We start from the raw sequence: 17,859 nt of genomic DNA on the forward strand, positions 1-17,859 counted from the left end.
ATGGAGATGGTGTGGCTGTGCATGGTGCTGATCCTGATGCAGCACGTCCTTGCCGTGACCTGGCTGTAAGTATACTTTGCACTTACACTATATAGGTTGACAAGTCACCTGGGGAGGTGCTGTTTGTGAAGAAAACGTGCAGATCTGTGAGAAAGGGGTGGGAGAAGGAACCTTGGCAACACAAATGAAGTATTTGAGCAGGAGCATCTTGGTGAGCACAAAGGGAGAGGGGCAGTGACATGGAAGAGATGCAAGCAGGGGAGCAAAAATGTCCAATTTGCCACAGAGAAGAGGGTGCACATCCCCTTCCCTGCCCATTTTTCCTCTAAAATAGAGCTACAGAGGGGTAATCCTCTGCAGGCATGACCCTGTCTCCAGCCCACCTGTGACTGAGACTCTCTTCTGCCTTACAGGCACCTGGCCAAGCAGACGTCCCTGCGGGGGGCCCTCAGGGACCCCGGTGTCTGCGCAGGTCTGACGGGGCTGGTGGAAGAGCAGGTACGGGTTTGCCGTCGGCAGGTGGAAGCCATGGAGGCGGTGAAGCGAGGAGCGGAGCTGGCTGTGGAGGAGTGCCAGTACCAGTTTCACTCTCGCCGGTGGAACTGCTCCACCCTGCAGGGGCTGCAAGTCTTCGGCAAAGTCGCCATCCAAGGTCAGCAGGGGCAGGCTGAGCCAGAGGGGTTGGCATGGGGTCCCTTCAGTATGCAGGGTGGCTTGGTGTGGCTTCCTTCACATGCTAACATAGCTGCTAACACAGCAATTTTGGAATGGCATACATGTGCTACTGCAAATATTAATATTCTACCTAAATTTTGTCATTTGGCCAGGCCTGGCTTTTAGGTCCCATCTGGACCGTGCTGGGTATCAGCTCTGCAGGCTGGCAGATCTTGCCCCTAACCCCTGCCATCATCCCCCATGAATACCAGATCAAATCGAGCTTTTTGCTTTAAGGTCACAGTCCTTTTTTGTTTCATGCCTGGCAAAAAGGATCTGCCTATGTCTCCAAAACCAGTCTGCACAGGTTTTGCACATGCTTCACATACAGGGAGCAATAAACAGGGTTTCTGTGGCTTCCCACCCCCAGGCTCCCCTTTTAGCTGCCTCTGGGCAGCAGGGCTGCTGACTTCTCTTCATCAATGGGACACGAGGCTGAGGAGCTGGGGGTGCTGCAGGCTGGCTTCAGGTCTTAGGAACCACAGTGCTGGGTGAACATCCTGATTGTGATTTCTCCTAAGCAGTCTTCAGCTGAATGTATTGATCCTGCCTGCACTTACAGCCTCCCTCCCCTGCTGCATCCCACCAATTCCTTCCCCCTCTCCGCAAGGGAGAGAGCACTGAGCTCAGCAGAGCTCTGCCTTTTCTCACCCCACTGCAGGCACACGGGAATCCGCCTTCATCCATGCCATCTCCTCCGCGGGTATTGCCTTTGCCGTGACTCGTGCCTGCAGCCGTGGGGAGCTGGAGAAGTGTGGCTGTGACCGCAAAATCCGAGGAGTCAGCCCTGAAGGTAATGGAGGAGGCCAGGAGCAGAGTTGAGGTGGCAGAGGATAAGATCCATTGGGGAGGCCCTCACCAGGGGAAGCGAGACCTCATTTTGCTTCACAGCCCCCTTCTGGAACTCCTCCCAGAGCCTCTCACTTTTCATCTCACGGCTGCTTTCCCTCTGCAGGTTTCCAGTGGTCAGGCTGCTCTGATAACCTGTCATATGGGATTGCCTTTTCTCAAGCCTTTGTAGACAATCCCGAGAGGAGCCGCGGCATCTCTTCCAGCCGAGCTCTCATGAACCTGCACAATAACGAGGCGGGGAGGAAGGTAAGGGCAGGAACAAGAGCTGGGACTCAAGCCCAGTTTCTGGGGCTTTCTCCTTGGCTGGGCAGAGCTTGCTCCAGCCCCTTATCCAGAGTAGCAGTTTGGGGCAGTCACAAGCTCACAGAGCAGGTCTGTGTCCTGCTGCCTTGCCTTGCCTTGCCTTTCCTCCCCCTTTCTCCTCTTCCCATCCCTCTGGTTGATGCTGCCCTCCAGCTGAACACCCCTTCCCGAAGCCCCCAGCCAGGCCCCATATGGGAAGGCTGGGAGGGAATGGAGGCTGCCTGGGGCTCACAGGCACGGGGCAGGTGCCCCACATCGTGTCCCAAATCTGGCTGGCAGACACCTTCTGCTCCCCAGGCGCTCCTGGCCCACATGAAGGTGGAGTGCAAGTGCCACGGCGTGTCAGGCTCCTGCGAGGTGCGTACCTGCTGGAGGGTCATGCCCCCCTTCCGCAAGGTGGGCAACGTCCTGAAGGAGAAGTTCGAGGGGGCGACTGAGGTTCACCCACAGCGGGTGGGTTCCCGCAAGCTGCTGGTGCCCAAGAGCTCTCGCTTCAAGCCCTACACAGCTCATGACCTGGTCTACCTCTTGGCCAGCCCAGACTTCTGTGACCGGGACCCCCGGCGCGGGGTCTTCGGTACCTCTGGCCGCCAGTGCAACCGGACATCCCCGGCCATGGATGGCTGTGAGCTCCTGTGCTGCGGCAGGGGCTTCCACACCACGCAGGCCGAGGTGGTGGAGCGCTGCAGCTGCAAGTTTCGCTGGTGCTGCTCCGTCAAGTGCAAGCAGTGCCGGCACCGGGTGGAGGTGCACAGCTGCCGCTGAGGGGGGACGGGGGGTGGCCGGGGACCGAGCAGAAGACAGCCCAGGGAGAGGGCCACGGGGTGGGGGGAGGCAGGGTGGGTGTGGGGGAAACCTGTCTGGGTCTCTCTCCCCAGTCTCATCAGGAGTTTTGCAGTTTAAACTTGTTTTCCAGATGGAGGGTTGGAGGACATAGGCCCCAGAAACCCTTAAACGTTAGAAATAAAGCAGCTGCAATAGAAAGCTGAGTGTCTACGTTAACTCCTTCCTCACGTGCCGTGTTTAGACCTTGAGGAAACCTTGCCCTCGGAGCCTTATCACGAGGGCCACGTGGGCAGTGGTGAGCAAGCAACACCAGCGAGCCATGCAGAGGGAAGTGGGGAGCCTGCTCAGATGTGAGAGGGGTCTCCAGGGGGTCTGACAGAGCGGCAGCAGCAGAGAGAAGGGCACAAGTTAGGTTTGTGGTCTCATTTTTATAAAATAAGACTCAGTCTTGAGAGCGTTACTGATTCGTATGGGCCTGCAGGGGCAGGAAAGCCAGAGGTTGCTGGGGACTTCAGGCACTTGGGCTGGTGGGTCTAAATCCACGTCCTGGGACCAACGCCTTCTCCAGTGCTCAGCCACTCCTTCGGCTGGAGAAAACTCTTGCAGGAAGGAGTTTGAGTAGACAGCACAGTGAAATGCTGTTGAATGTTGCTCCCATCCTGGTGTGCTGCTGTCATGAACGCAGAGCAGGTTCTCAGGTGGCAAGACCTGGCCACGAGGAGTCTCTGGAGAGCCATCCGAATCTGTCCAGGTTCTCCACATTGCCACGGCTCTGGAGAGCCTGCTCTGGAGCCCTGTGCCTCACGTACGTCTCCCACCACCATGCCTCACCCTTCGATGAGGCTGAGGAACCTCTGGTGCCACCGCCTGACTTCCTCCTCTCCCTCCTCCTTACTCAGCACATGGTAAGTCTGGTTTCTGAGGCAGCCATGGCGAACCACCTGAAAGGAGAGCCTGAGTTCATAAGGTTGGTACCGCTGCCTGTCCTTCCCCTGGCAAAGGGGACTCCATGAGGGGTGGCATCTTTCAGCAGCCGTGTAGGTGGGACAGCCCTCCCCATCTCACAGACACAAGAGAGGAGCCCACCAGAGGGGAGAGCCTGCTTGGGAGTGCTAGGGAGGGGATGATAGCTGAACTGTGTTTCCCTGCAGGATACAGGATAATCAGTCCTCTGTCCTGCTCTGGGGTTTCTGGGTTTTGTTACTGGCTAGAAAGCACACAGTATATGGGGGAGATGCTCCTCTGTGAGAGGAAATACAAGAACACCCTGATGGCTGGGAGGCTCCCCATGGCTTCCTCTGTGAAGGCATCTCTTACTACCTCCGCACAAATCCCACTGCTTCAATTACATATCAGCAGACCCTCTGTGCTCGGGTCAGTACTTTTGATCCCCCTTCCCAGACACAACCACCTGTGTGCTGTTGGCAGGAAAAGCACTGGGCCAGTGAGCTCTGCAGGGACTTGGAGATGGCTGGAGCATGCGGGGCCTTGGAGGAGAAGGCAAGGTCACAGGCTGCTTCTCACCCTCTGGTTGTGGAGGCTGTGCTGCAGACACTGGTGGCTCTTGAAGGCGCAGTAACTGGGGTGCTGAACTCCACCCGAGTCGCAGATCTGGGGAGATGGGAATGAAAGCCAGGGGTGTGGAGAGGAGAAGGAGAGATGGGAGCACCCACCCGGCACCCACCTGGCTTGGGGTGTCCCCGGCTCGGAAGGCGGCGTACTCTGCCTGCAGCCAGAGCATCACACGAGGGTCGTCGCAGCCCTGGGTGGCTATCTGGCTGCACCAGTACTCTGCTCGCAGCCCTCGGGAGAACTGCATGCCGTAGGGCTCTGGGAAGCCGGTCTGCAAAGGGGTGGGATGAAGAAAGCTCTGCTTCTTCCTCCCCATCCCCACCACCCATCGCACAGACCGACTGTAGAGGCGGCGTGCTTAGTACCTTGTTGCCCATAGCCTGGTGCTGGGCTGAGATCTGGGGGTTGATGTAGGTGATGAAGTTGCCTTTCCCACAGTGAACGCGCCTCAGGTTGTTGGAGTTCTGGCATTGCTCCCTCTTCAGTGAGCAGAAGGCACAGTCAGAGCACAGGTCCATGTGCCGCCGCCCAAGGCTGTCGCACACCTAGGGTGGGTGCAACAGGGAGGTCAGGAAGAAAAGAGGCAGGGGAGCTCCCGTAGCCCTGCTTGGGTCTTGCCTACCCAGTCACCTAGCTCAGCTACTCCCAAGAGCTGGTACCTGTAATGGCAGTGCTGGTGAGCACTGTCAGTACTACAGGGAGCTCTGCACACAGCGGGGGGCAAAGATGGGCTTCAGCATCCTTACCGAATCTCCAAAGCCAAGGATTTTTCCTTCCATCTCCTTCCAGGCCTGGGTGACAACTGATGAAACACAGATTCCCTCCAGCACTGCATAGCACAGGATCATCACTGCTTCCTTCTTCTTCAGGGCTAAAAGGCTGGCAAAGAAAGGGATGGAGGAAGTCAGTTCTCTTCCCTTGTCGTGAGCTGAAGAGATAGACCCTTAGATAAAAACAGAAGAGGTGTGGGGAGGAGGAGGTGCAATGGCAGAGTTCAACCCCAATGCAAAATGAAAAACAAACAAACAAACAAACAAACCACAAAGCCCTTCATGAGGAAGCCTTGGAGTCCTGGCCAAACTGCACAGAGGAGTGGGGATGTCAGCAGGGTCTGCATGCGCCTGTGTAACATGTAGGATGGGGATGCATTCAGGAACATGTAAGAGGCACTGGACAGGCACAGGTTTGGGAACTTTTCCAGGACCACCGAAGCAGCTGCTGTGTAGTTCTGTCCGTCCAGCTGCACAGCAAAGGGATCTTTGTTAGAGCCTGCTGAGTGTTGGTCACAGGGCAGCCCACTGGGGTCTGAAATGGACAAATTATTAAGCCTCTCTCCAGCTTGAGACAATATTTTTGATGGAAAGGGGAATAAACTGGTAATGATGGTGAATTAAATTTTCGTTCAGACTGATGTTGGAAGCCAAAGGTAGAAAAATTAAGGACAGTATAAGGACAGGTAATGACAATAAGAATGTTTTCCATCTTAGGAACAGCAGAAATCATAGACTGGTATTAGACAGGGATAATGTGAGTTATCAGCAATGAAGCAGAAGAGGTAAAAACACTCATTAAATATTTCTCTTCTCTGTCTGGAAACAAATCCAGTGATAAATAGATAAATAAATTTTTTATCTGGCAGAAAGTAAGAAGAAAAAAGCAGCAATTACTTATATTAAAATGTTCTTAAAATCCATGCATGAGCTAACCTGTATGGAGGATTTGTCCTAAGATTGACTGAGACTTTTTGGAGGCCTTCAGATTAGCCTTAAAGAGAAAAGAAATAGGTGGAGAACCTGGAGGGAGATCATTAAGATGAGATTTCCTGCAGCCTGGAAAACTTTCAAAGTGAGAAGCTGAAGAAGCTGAACTTAGTTGAGCAAAGGCACTACTGAGTGGCCAGTCAGTCAGTCTGTCCTTTTACCAAGGTGAAGGTCAGATGGAAGAGTCTGTTCATCAGATGAAGAGCATTGACTTACAGCAACTGGAATTCAGGGTGAGATGAATTCAAATCAGAAATTAGCTGCATGAAATGAAGGGTGTTTACCATGGGAGCAGCTTATGAGATAGTTTCTCCATGGCTCGGAGACTCGATAAAGAAATCCCAAATTTCAGTTAGGAGAGGGGCTGTAGCTCAGCCATGGGATACTGCTTTTTCTTCAGGGATCCCCAGGCATGGCTTCATGTCCTCTGCTGGGCATCAGAAAAATTTGCCAGGTCTGAAGGCCAAAAGAGATCAATCTCCCTGCCATTAAACGATTACATTCTGTGAGTAGAAATAATGCTGTAAGGAGCAACTGGTGTTCACAGATCCATGCACAGCGGTGCAGTTTATACCGTATGTGCTGAAACCTGTGAACGTCAGGCATTTGCACTGGGTTTGAGTGTGCTCTTGCACATATGTGTGAGTGTTAGGACTTGGGAAGAAGTTTTGTGCACCTGTGTAAGAGGACACATGCACTGGATATGTATGCAGATGAACATGAGCATTTGCCTTGTTTGCTCTGTACGTACATAACAGGATCTGTATGCAGTCCATCACACATGCATACAAGAGCAAGGGCTCTGCAGGCAGCATGAGGTCAAGCCCTAAGAGATCCCTAGGCCCTGCTACACACTGCAGGTGAAGGAGCTCATGGCACATACTCTGCACTTGCAGCAGGTCAGGAGCAAGTGATCCTGTGTCCAAACAGCTCACACTAAGCAGAAGCAAACGAGCACGTCAGGGTCTCTGAAGGCATCACTCTCATTTAGGTACAAGAGAACCTGGAAAATCTTGTTTGCAGAAAATATCATGAATGTCTCCATACCATTTTTTTAAAAAGACATAATGGTCAAACCAGTCTTATCACAGCGCTGCAGATGCTGCTTGAGCCTGCATTGAGACAAGAGAAGATGTTGTTTCAACTCACATTGCTGTGCTGCGCTCTGGACAGGCTGCAAATGGTATTCCGAGGGTACAGACACATGAACAAATTGCAGTGGCGCCAACCCACTGCACATCAACAACATCCACTGGAAAAATGAGGGCAGTTCAAAACCTAGAAATCTATGCATTGCAAGCTTGTGCATATATTACTGCAATGCACCACACTGTGAACAACCTGGTCATATGTTTGTGGAGGGAAGATCTGAGCTCAGAAAAGACAAAAGAATGCAAATTGAGGACAGCACTAACAGACACAGCTGGAAAGAATGAAAATGTGCCAGTGAAAAAAAGGGAAACAAAGCCTGCTCATCCTGGAGAGAGCACTTCCAGCACCTGCAAGACCCTTATGCCTACTCCTGTATCCCCTATAATCTTTCTTTTCTCCATATAATCTTTTTTTTCCTTGGTTCTTCTGCAAACACTCACAGGAAAGCTTTTGAAATTTTAGCAAAAAGTACCTCTGGTCTGTACTGATCCCACATGAAAAACCTGTCTGTGGTTGTTTAATAAAACCCTCTCAGTGTTTTACTGTGACTGGATGCTGGCCTTCACTAGAAGAGGAAGCAGGGACAGCCCGCGGGCACACCTAGCACTTCTCCTCCATAGAGGATTGCTCTTTGAGTGGGAATTACCTAACACTTACAGTTTCTCTCTCTCAAGCAGCTGCTTCAGAGCAGCCCATGAGATCCAGATTTCTTTGTCCGCTGTGCTGATAAACCCGTGACAGCTGAAGGGAGTCCCTGCCAGCACTCAGAAGCCTGACTGCTCATTCACAGTTGGTTCTTGGCCTTTAAAAACTGGTAAATTAGCTGGGTCATCTTGGTGGGACTCAAAAATTTGATTAATTTGATTAATGACCTGACATCATTCTCCAAAAATTACATGAAACAATTTACCCACAAATATATCATCATTGCCTCTTGTTCCACTACCCACTTTTTATGCCAGTGGCACGTTTTGATTTTATTACTTCTTCATCAAGCCAGGATGATCAAGCCATTAAAGTGAGAGGCATATTAACAGTCATTAAACATGGTATGAATAGCTCTGATGTTTTCCTCAACAACGTAGAAAAACTGTCCAGCTTGTTATACTTTTTTTTTAAGATACTAGTAAATAATTAAGAACCTAAAGCTTAAAATGTGGCTTCTACTAAATGGGCTTAACAGCCTTTGCTTGCTCCTGCACATGCACCAGTCCAACGAGTGCTGCCCAAACAAGATGCAAATAGAGGACTGCAAGGAAAAGGGGCAGTAAAAGGGAACTCAGCCCCAGCCTCTTCTAGGAAGAGTGCTTCCATAAGTAGCTCATAAGCAGCAATAAAACATCTGCTGAATGCTGATGACCTACTTGGTTCAGAACAGACTCTGTTCTGAGTCTGATCTCTTCACCCAGGTCAGAAAGCCCCGCACTCTTAAGCACTGCCCGCTGACGCTTTGCTGCTGGCCATGTTTGCAGAAGCACACAAATTGAGTCCATAGCATCCGCTCACCCATCCAGGAAATCGAGCCGTGCCATCCGCCTGAGGTTACCAAGAAATTCTGCTGCTCTCTATTTCACATCCATTTCCTGCTCTATCTCTGTTCTACATCTCCGCTGCAAGGCTTTCTGGCCGCAACGGCTGCACATTTATGTGTTGGTTTACTATCACCAGGTGGGTGAGGTAACTCTACATCATCCCCAAGTGACAGCTAGCCCCTGAAAGCAGCTTAGAGGTAACAGGGGAAAGGTTCCCATCCCGCATCACCAGGCCCAGGGACAGGTCCTGGGCTCCTCCCTTGCCTGCCAGCACCCGCAGCCCATGATGCCAAGGCTCTGGGTGCACCCATTGCCACCACTGGTTTCCTGGCACCACAGCTGGCAACGTAATGCTCAGAGAAGCCCTCTGCTGCTACCTCTCTCTCTAAAAAAATAGAGTTGAGAAGACTCTGTCACCCGAGATCAGTAATTCCTCAATGGCTCAAAGAGAAAACTTTGGACGAAAGCCCATGCTGTTTTAGCAACTCAAGGCATGGCGTGACGCATACTCTGCCTACTTTACTTCAGTGGTGTCTCTGAAGAGGGCTGGCTGACAACATCCACTTCTCCCTCAACATAATGACAAGGATTTGGGCCATTAACTTTCAGCTGCTGAACCTCCCTGATATTAGCAGGCTGCGTGAGGCAAGCAGAAAAGACGATAAGGAGCAAACAACAGCTTTCCAGCACTTTATGACTTCTGACTTGTGTGGGTTGCTGTAGGAAACTAAAACCACTAAGGGAAAAGCCGAAGTTAACAGCCTCAGATAGAAAAGTAGATTATTTTTTTTAAAGCATACCCATACAGTACATTGTATGGTTATAATGTTATAATGTTATGAAGCCAAACAGTCTTTGTTGATGTGTTGTGTCACCTGGAGCAATATCTTCCAGCCCATTCACAACAGAGAAGGGTGCTTAACAATACATATTAAGAATAAATCTTTTTGAATCGGTGAGTATAGGAAACATCTCTAATTCTTAGTGAGCCGACCAAGGGGATATCTGGCCGCCTGACATCACCTGTGACAATTAAAGTCCCAGCGATGCCTTGGCAGCCTGCAGGTGGCCCAGATGCCACGAAGAAAAGATCAGCAGGTAATTGGGTGCAGGAGTCATTGGAAGAATGGGACATAACACCTGGCCAAGAGCTAGCGGATGCAGACTCTGGGAAAAATTGTATTCTTTAAGCAATTACACTTTGGGGTAAACTTTTGACATTACATCACCTGAAGTTCCTGTTGCAAATGCTAGCCAGTGCAAAAAAGCCCAGCCAGGTCCTTGTTAAATAGGAGGCTCTGGTTTGCAGGACCTGAGGTTTCCAAGCGCTGGTGGGGCAGCCAGTTTCATCATTTGCCTGGATCCTTTGTACCATGAGACCTAACTCCTCTTCAAAGTAAGCCACACACAGTGATGACATGGAAACAATAAACGGGCCCTGGCCTTACCAAACAGCCAAATTTTCAACAACAAAGGAAAGAAAATAATTAAATAAATTTAATAAGAGACATATTTTTCCCCACAATGAATCACTGCTAGCAGGACTACCACAAAAGTGTGCTGTGAGTTTTTCACTTTGCTGTTTTGATATAATTGGCATCTCTCTCTTTCTAAAGGTCACAGCTAGCTTCACCAAGCACCACAGAGCAGCTGCCACAAGCAGGGCCGAGAAAGGTGGGGTGGATATCCTGTGAGACATATGACTGCAGAAGACGTGCAGCCCTGGCTCCACTGCCCCTTGTCACAACTGTGTGCACCTGATGTTAAACCAGACGCTGAACAGCACCCGTGTGTGCTGACCAGTCCCACCCGTCACTATCACTCTGGCTGGAGTGGAAATGCCCCAGAGCATTTCGCCCCTGTTTTAGGTCATGTGCTGAAGTCCCCTTGCGAGCAGGCAGGATGTGGTGAGCAGCAAAGCCGACAGGCATAGCCCAGCTCGCTTTTCTATCTCACTCGAATTTAAGCTTTGCTTAGCATGATTGATGGGGCCCGGCTGTCAGGCTGCAGACACAGTCAGCATTAGTGCCTTTGAGGAACTCTGCAGCAGAACAACGAGTGTCATCTGTAATCACAGCAGTCCCCCGGTAATCCCGATATAACTAAATCAGAGCAAAGCTCAATTTCGGAGGCAGGGAAGATGAACATATCTTCAATGAAACATAACTTTGCCTTAGCGTACATACGCCAGGAAAATATTTGCTGGGCAGTAAAAGCCTCCTAAAGTATTAGGAAGGAGGATGGCACAAGTTGCAACCTTGTAAGGGAACAATTATAGTTTCAAGGATATGATGCAATTTATTTTTACATGTAGAAGCGGGATCTGAGGCTCAACTGCAGTAGCATGCAGTGTTTTCAGTAGAAACCACGTGTGCAATCACGCACAGACTGATGTGCTTACAGGAATATCACTGGCCCACAACGAAGTGAAATCAAAATTACTTATCTATGAAAATCACATTCAGATAGCACATTTATGACTTTGGTAAGCAAAGTAATCTTTGCATTACAGTCAGAGGAAGTGGTCCTCTGCCACAAAGTATGAAAGGCTCAAAATAGGAGTCGCACTGGTCCTGCCAAGCCAGCCTGCTCTGTGCTCCCAGCCCTGTTTCCTGGTTTTTAGTTCTTCCTTGGGCTGCTTTAGTTCTGTCTGGGTGAGGACAGAACACGGCTCAGGGCTCTCCTCAAGCCAGGCTGTTTCAGGAAACACCTGCTCGCTGTTGCGTGGAGGCGAGTACAGGCAGACAGTGGTGTAGCCCAGCATCCCAAAGACCCGTGACTGCAAGAAGGCTTTCTGCAGGTCGCTCAGACTGCCAGCAGACATGAGCTGGGAGGCGGATGGGCGCAGGGGTGATCACGCAGCACAACTGGCTGCAGGATGGGGATGTGTCATGGGACATGTGCAGAAGAACCCTGACTGAAAGCCCTGACTGAATCTCGGGCACAGTCAGGAGGCAATTTACTCACATCACCAGGCCAGAAACATTTCCATTTGAGGACTGCACGCATGGCATACAGCAACCAGCACCCCACCAGGTGGGGAGCTGCATCTCCCCCTCACCTGCCACGGGAGGCCTCCTCCTGCATCCCCTCCTCGGCACCGCTGGGCACTCTCCCCGGCTTTGACACAGTGTCGGGGTCTGGCGTAGAGTCCTCCGTGCCCGCCGAGGTCTCCAAGGTGAGGGCCAAGCCGATGAGCTGCTGGACACTGTGCTGCAGGCGGCGCTGCCAGGCTCGCTCTGCTTGGCTGTCGGGTGGCGAGGGGGCCAGGGGGGCTGGGACCAGCAGGGTTGGTGTGGGCTCAGGCAGCCCCCTGTCCCCCGAGGGTCTCGGCACCGCTGGCAGGGCAGGGGGGAGCTTCCTTGCCAAGGGTTTCTGGCTTGACAGCGCGTAGGAGTACTTCAGGAGCATGTCCACGTTGGAGTGCAGGTGGATGTCGGTGGGCGAAAGAGAGGCCTGCTTGGGTGCTGGGGAGAGAAGAGGACAGGAGGGCTGGGGAGCAGAGCTGGCCTCCGTGTCTGCCCTTCGGGAGGTGGAGGGCAGCTTTCTGGGGCCAGACAGAAAGCTGCCTCCCCAGAGCTGCGGCCAGTCAGCACACGTGCTTACTGTTGCTGCACTTATGCATACACATGTGGGACTGGGAAGGTTTCTGCCAGTCTTCAGACCCTTCACAGAATCACAGAAGGGCTGAGGCTGGCAGGGACCTCTGGAGGCCATCTGGTCCAACAGCCATACCTCCATCTGTAGGAGAGCTTTCCTCCTTCGCCTGGAAGCCCACAGCATGAAGCCTCTCTGCTGGACGAAGAAGACCTTTTGGAGGAGAGCCACTCGGACATGGGATTCGCTGAGTGGAGAGAAAAACAAGAGTACTACCGTGCCCTCTTCCTTCCCTTCTCACCCCAACCTGGGACCCTGTCTCCTAAAGCTGGCACCTTCCTTCTCCCAGGAGATGCTTGTACTTCCTAACCCCAGCCCCACACCTCACCTTGATGTAGAATTTGCGCTTGGAGCAGCGGTACTGGGCGAACTGGCAGAAGCTCTGGAACCACCGTGCCTCCGGGATGGCAGAGCAGACGGGTCCTAGGGATGGGTGAGAGACAGGGCAGGTGGGGACAGGGTTAGAGATACGTCCCTTGGCCTGAGCCTGAAGACTGGCACCTCTCAGATGCTTATTTTCAGAGCATGCTTGTGGTTGAATGGGGAGTCAGAGGTGTCTGCCCCCATGTGGAGATCACGGCGTTGTGCTGTTAAAACCACCAACATTTCATGTCACTTGTTTCCCTACACACCACCTAGGGGTTCAGTACACCCCCAGCCCAGCTACATGCAAGCAGGTGGAGAAAACTTTAGAGAGAAGAGTATCTCTTCAGCATCCTTCAGAAAACAATGTGGTGACCACAGGACAGTCCCCTGAAGGCCTGCCAGTGAGGGTCAAGTGCAGGTGGAGATGGAGGAGTTCAGCAGTGAAATTACACCACTCTTGCTACTCTCCCAGTGTGCATTTTGTACATAATATGCACACTTGTACATCTTTTGTTCATAATGTGAATGCCTGTTTTTCAGTCCATCGCTATTCAGCTCTAGAGGCAGCTGGAATCAGATCAGACAAAGGCACTCTAACAAGGGCCCATGCACTCGTAGGCTCATGGCAGCCAAGCAGTGCAGGTGCAGCGGTGTCTCCTGTACTTCTGGATGCAGGAGCAGCACGTGGCAGCACCTCACCTTGTGCTCAAAGCCAGCCACAGCACGCTGCACAGGCAGGTGCTCTCCCTCGTCCCCCCATTTATTGCCAAGCATGGAGTAATTGGCGTATCACACTGCCCTTGAAACCAAATTTTTAGGCATTAATTGTGCAGAGACCAGAGCATCCTGTGCTGCTTTGTTTTTAGCTTAGAGTTGAATTTGGTTATTAATTTTGGCAAAAGCAATGGACAGGACGAGAGCTACAAACATGAAAACAGTCTGGAATCAGGGAATGCAGACATTTTGCACCAAATAAGGGCAGATACGGACAACACGATGAACAAGACAGCAGTCTGCAAAGGGTGTGAGAAACACATAATACATGAAAGGCAGAAAACACCAGCGTTAAGTGCTCTTTGGGCTGATTGCTTGAGAAGTGGCCCTATGCCATGCAATAAGCAGGAGGCCGTAACCCTGCCTAAATCATACCTCTCCCCTTGTGCCAAGCATACAAATTCACTAGCAAGAGCAGAATTTCAGCCATCTACCAGAAAAATGCCCAGTGTGATGGGAACAAGCCTGATGGTCTCCCTGCACTTTGCCCTTTCTTTGAATCCTCTGACCTTCCTGCCAAGAGGAGCCCTTCCAGTATTATCTGTTTAATTTAATCCATAAGATTTTTTGCTTCTTTCCTGTTCTCTTCCTGCCCATTTGCTTGCTGCAAATGGCTACAACTCTTGGAAGTCAGGAGGCCACCTCTCTGGGCTTTGTGGCAAAGTCCGCATGCAGGAGCTCCCAGCACTGGGGGCTTCCACGGAACAAGAACAACTAATTAACAATTTCACCTTCACTGAAAGGTGGAGCCAGCCAAGATGTTTTCATACACTCATCAGGGACACATCATCCTGACTGGGTTCTTCCATGGCAAAGAACATCGAAAGGTTTTGTGTGCACTTATAGTGCTCCAAGTATCTCCAAGCACTGCCATGCCAACCGTGGTGTCCCAGAGGTCCCTGGTTACAGACATTGCCTGGAGAAGAACCAGCAGCAGCCCTGCAGCACCCAGAGCCCTGGTATCACTGACTGCAGGTGCCAGCAAGTGAGGGAGCAGCCCAGGACCTGTCCCTGGGTCTGGCGATGCAGGATGGGAACCATTCCCCTGACACAGCTGCAGAGGCAGGCAAGAAATAGTTGCCCTCAAGCTGCAGTCCAAATAAGCACAGACAGTTGGCTGATCATTCAGTTCATTGACGTTCATAGCTAAATATAAAGACATATTTTTAATGAGAAAATTGTTCCTATTTTTTTTTCTCTCTGAAGAAAAATACAACAGAAGTAGTCCCAAGTTTTTCAGCTGCACAGATATAATTATGCCACTTAAATTCACTGATGCAGGGGTTCAGGGAAAGGATGATTGCAGAGATTTAAAGGGTGCTGTTGCTATGGCACTTTCTGAACTGGGATGTTTCTCCTCTACTGAAACGTTAAACACTTAAAAAAAAGCAGATTATCAGCTCGTGGTTTCTTAAGGGCCTATGAGAACCTATGAATCAGGCTTCTGCACTAAACCCTAGATCTAGCTGGAAAGAAACGTTCAATTCATAAGATGAACTGTTAGGAAGAGCCAACGAGCTCCAGTGTGCTTCAGAAAGATGTGGCGGCTGTTATTTTATTTTTTTCCCCGCCTCCCCACCACACACAGTTCAATAGGGGTGTGGAGGAACTGAAGGGCTGGGTGAAGGGCCAGCGGTGTGGCCAGGGCCTCAGCCTGTTACCTGTGGACAGATGCTGGGGGAGATGCACTTGTTCAGTCAGGTGGAAGGCCCTAGTCTACAGACAGGTAAGAGCAGCCTCATATTCATAGGCCCTAGTCCTCTTGGTAGGCTTCAACCACCCCAAAAACTACTGGAGGGACAGCACGGCAGGGCATAAGTATTTCAGGAGGTTCCTGGGCTGCACCGATAGCTTCCTCCTCCAAGTCACAGAGGACTCAATGAGGAGGGGTGATCTGCTGGACCTCATACCCAGCAATAACAAGGGGCCTCTTAAAAGATCTGCCTGGAAGAGCCCCATAGGATCAGGCTGCAGGAGAGGGGCCCAAGAAAGCTAAGTTAATATTAAAGTTAATATTTAGGGATCACCTCCTCCAAGAGTGGTGCATTCCGATGAACAGAAGCACCAAGAGGCCTGTGTGGATGAGCAGAGAGCTCCTTGCCAAACCCAAACCCAAAAAGAAAGCATACAGAGGGTGGAATTAAAGGTGGGTAACCTAGGAGAAGCACTGGAAGTTGTGACCAGAGAGGCAACAAAACCACCCTTGGAGGTTTCCAAAATTTATCTGCACAGAGCAACAGTGATCTAGTGCTGGGACTGTCCTGCTCTGAGCTTGAATTTGGACCACACACCCACCAAAGTGCCCATTCCACCACCATTCCCACAACTTGGTGGCATTTTGGCAGCTGGTGACAGCTGGGGTGGCATCCGCCACTGCCCCTGGAGGTGGGGTGAGCCCGCACCGCCCTACCTTTGGGGACGTGGCCGTGGTTCTCCTGCTGGTCCAGCCGCAGGACGGCGGGGTTGAGGCAGCCGTGTACCTGCCGCAGGTGGCAGGACGCCTGGGCCTTCCAGGGTGGGCGCAGGCTGGAGAAGAAGAGCTGGTATTCGCTGTCAGACAGGGGGCTGCCTGCGGGAGGCACGGGTGGCGCGGCGGCAGACGTCAGCCAGATCAGCAGCCCTGGGGAGACAGCAGGGACCTGTCTGCCTGATGCCCCTGGAGGTGCCCACGGTGCAGCTTCTGCTGCCCACCCCTCCCACATGCCCCCTTCACCACCAGCAGCCCTGTCCAGCACACCAAGGACTGTGCTCCTCCATGAGGATGTCCCTTCCTTCCCTCCTCTCCTTTGCCCCCAGCCGTGTCCCAAGGCCCTGCTGATGGCCCTGGGAGGCAGGGCAGCAGCTGGGGGGGTCACTCACCCACCAGGGAGGGCAGCCTCAGCATTTCTGCCCCTCTCCTCAGCACCCCTGTCCTGCTGACCCCTCTGCTTGGTGTCCCTGGCAGCAGCGGAATGAGAAGGGGGTGGTGTCACAGCTGGAACACGGGGGGACAAGGGGACACGAGCCCCCCTGGAACCAGGGGGTGGGAAGGGCTGGTGGGCACTGGGATGAGCAGTGCAGGGGACCTGAAGCATAGGCTGGTGATGTGGGGGTGTGAAGGGGCTTTGGCACGGCCACGCCACAAGAGATGAGGGAGCTGGGGCAGAGAGTAGCTCTTTGGGGACAAGGCAACCACAAGGAGCAATCCAGGAGCCTGGGCTGAGAGCTGCTGGCACAGCAGACGGTGTCGGACAGCGCAAAGGAGGTGTAAGCACAGCAGGGTGCTCCTGAAGAAGCCGATCCTAGCACAAACCCCAGGAGATTCAAGCCGCTCTGCTCTGCGCAGCAGCTGCAGGGAGCACGGCGGGTGAACCAGCTGCAGTGGCTGGGCATCATCTGCCAGTAACCCGAGCAGCCACGCAGGCCAAAAGGCGAAAGCTCAGATCTCTGCAGCCATGCATTGCAAAGGCATCTGCCGACAGCACGTAGCTCTGCGCTTCCTTACAGGAGGCAAGACAGCGTTTGCTCCAGGAGCAGGAAGGCAGCGTTTCCAAAAAGCTAACCATTTAACAACAGCATTGAATTTTAGGATGTTTTCACAGCTTCTTACAAACACAGAGACCATTTGTCAGCGCTCTCTTGCCACTCATTAAAACAGGTGACACTGCTGCAGCTCACAAGCTTTATCTGATTCCTCATCTCCTGTTGCTGAGCTTGAGCCGCATTGCTTATTAGCTGATTTTAGGCAACCCTAACACCTTCAGCTCCCCAGTTTGTTAATCACCTCTGCTCCCTGGTGACAAAGGAGCCCAGGCTGAGTTCTGCCATCACTGGGCAGCTTCACAGGGGAAGGTAGTGCTGACCTCAGTGGCTGATAGAAATTGATGACCCAGGGAAGCACATGACATGCAGTGTTATCACAAGGGCTCCTATTCAGATTTTATGGCATATAGGAACAGAAAACATGAATGAATGGGCTGGAGTCTCTGAACATACTCTGAGAGCTGAAATACAAGGCAGAAGATAAAGGAGCTGACAAGGAGATCATCCGTGGTTGATGTTCCAGTAGCTCTGCCTGTGAAGAGCTACTGCATATTTCAAAAGATGGTGTTCAGTGATGTGAGGATAGGTTGGCTGCTTTGTACTTCCCACATACTTAAAGAGGCTTGCTCAGGCCCAGAGCCCAGCTTACCTCTGTTGGTTCAGGTTGTCAAAAATCCTTCAGGAAGCTCTTATGGCCCACAGGTGCACGGAGAAGCCAGACTGCAGTGTGTACCTGGCAGGGTTGAGAGATGGTGAGTAGCTACGGGACACTTGTAAGTTTCTGCAAAGAATAATTTATGCTTGGGGCAAGGATGAGGATAGGAGAGACAGGAGTTTGAGCAGGAGTCATCAGTGCAGCACGCAGGGTG

The 17,859-nt window shown here is 51.9% G+C and overlaps 2 protein-coding genes across 2 annotated transcripts; one reads left to right on the plus strand and one right to left on the minus strand.

Moving 5' to 3' along the window:
• LOC311219455 (protein Wnt-4-like) lies at positions 1–2,634 on the plus strand (the record flags this gene model as incomplete). The annotated part of the gene is made up of 5 exons (XM_084302593.1): positions 1–65; positions 414–652; positions 1,376–1,507; positions 1,670–1,812; positions 2,167–2,634. 5 exons carry the CDS (start codon positions 1–3, stop codon positions 2,632–2,634), a joined length of 1,047 nt encoding a protein of 348 aa, XP_084158719.1.
• An 848-nt stretch (positions 2,635–3,482) lies between these two features.
• ACRBP (acrosin binding protein) lies at positions 3,483–16,352 on the minus strand (the record flags this gene model as incomplete). The annotated part of the gene is made up of 12 exons (XM_084297044.1): positions 3,483–3,596; positions 4,180–4,266; positions 4,340–4,498; positions 4,593–4,772; positions 4,974–5,170; positions 5,934–5,991; positions 11,382–11,481; positions 11,733–12,138; positions 12,407–12,515; positions 12,657–12,751; positions 15,879–16,088; positions 16,328–16,352. The coding sequence occupies 12 exons, from the start codon at positions 16,350–16,352 to the stop codon at positions 3,483–3,485; spliced, it is 1,740 nt and encodes a 579-aa protein (XP_084153170.1).
• Positions 16,353–17,859: the final 1,507 nt, after the last annotated feature.

Source organism: Netta rufina (assembly GCF_964035555.1).
Source record: "Netta rufina genome assembly, chromosome: 1".
Taxonomy (NCBI): domain Eukaryota; kingdom Metazoa; phylum Chordata; class Aves; order Anseriformes; family Anatidae; genus Netta; species Netta rufina.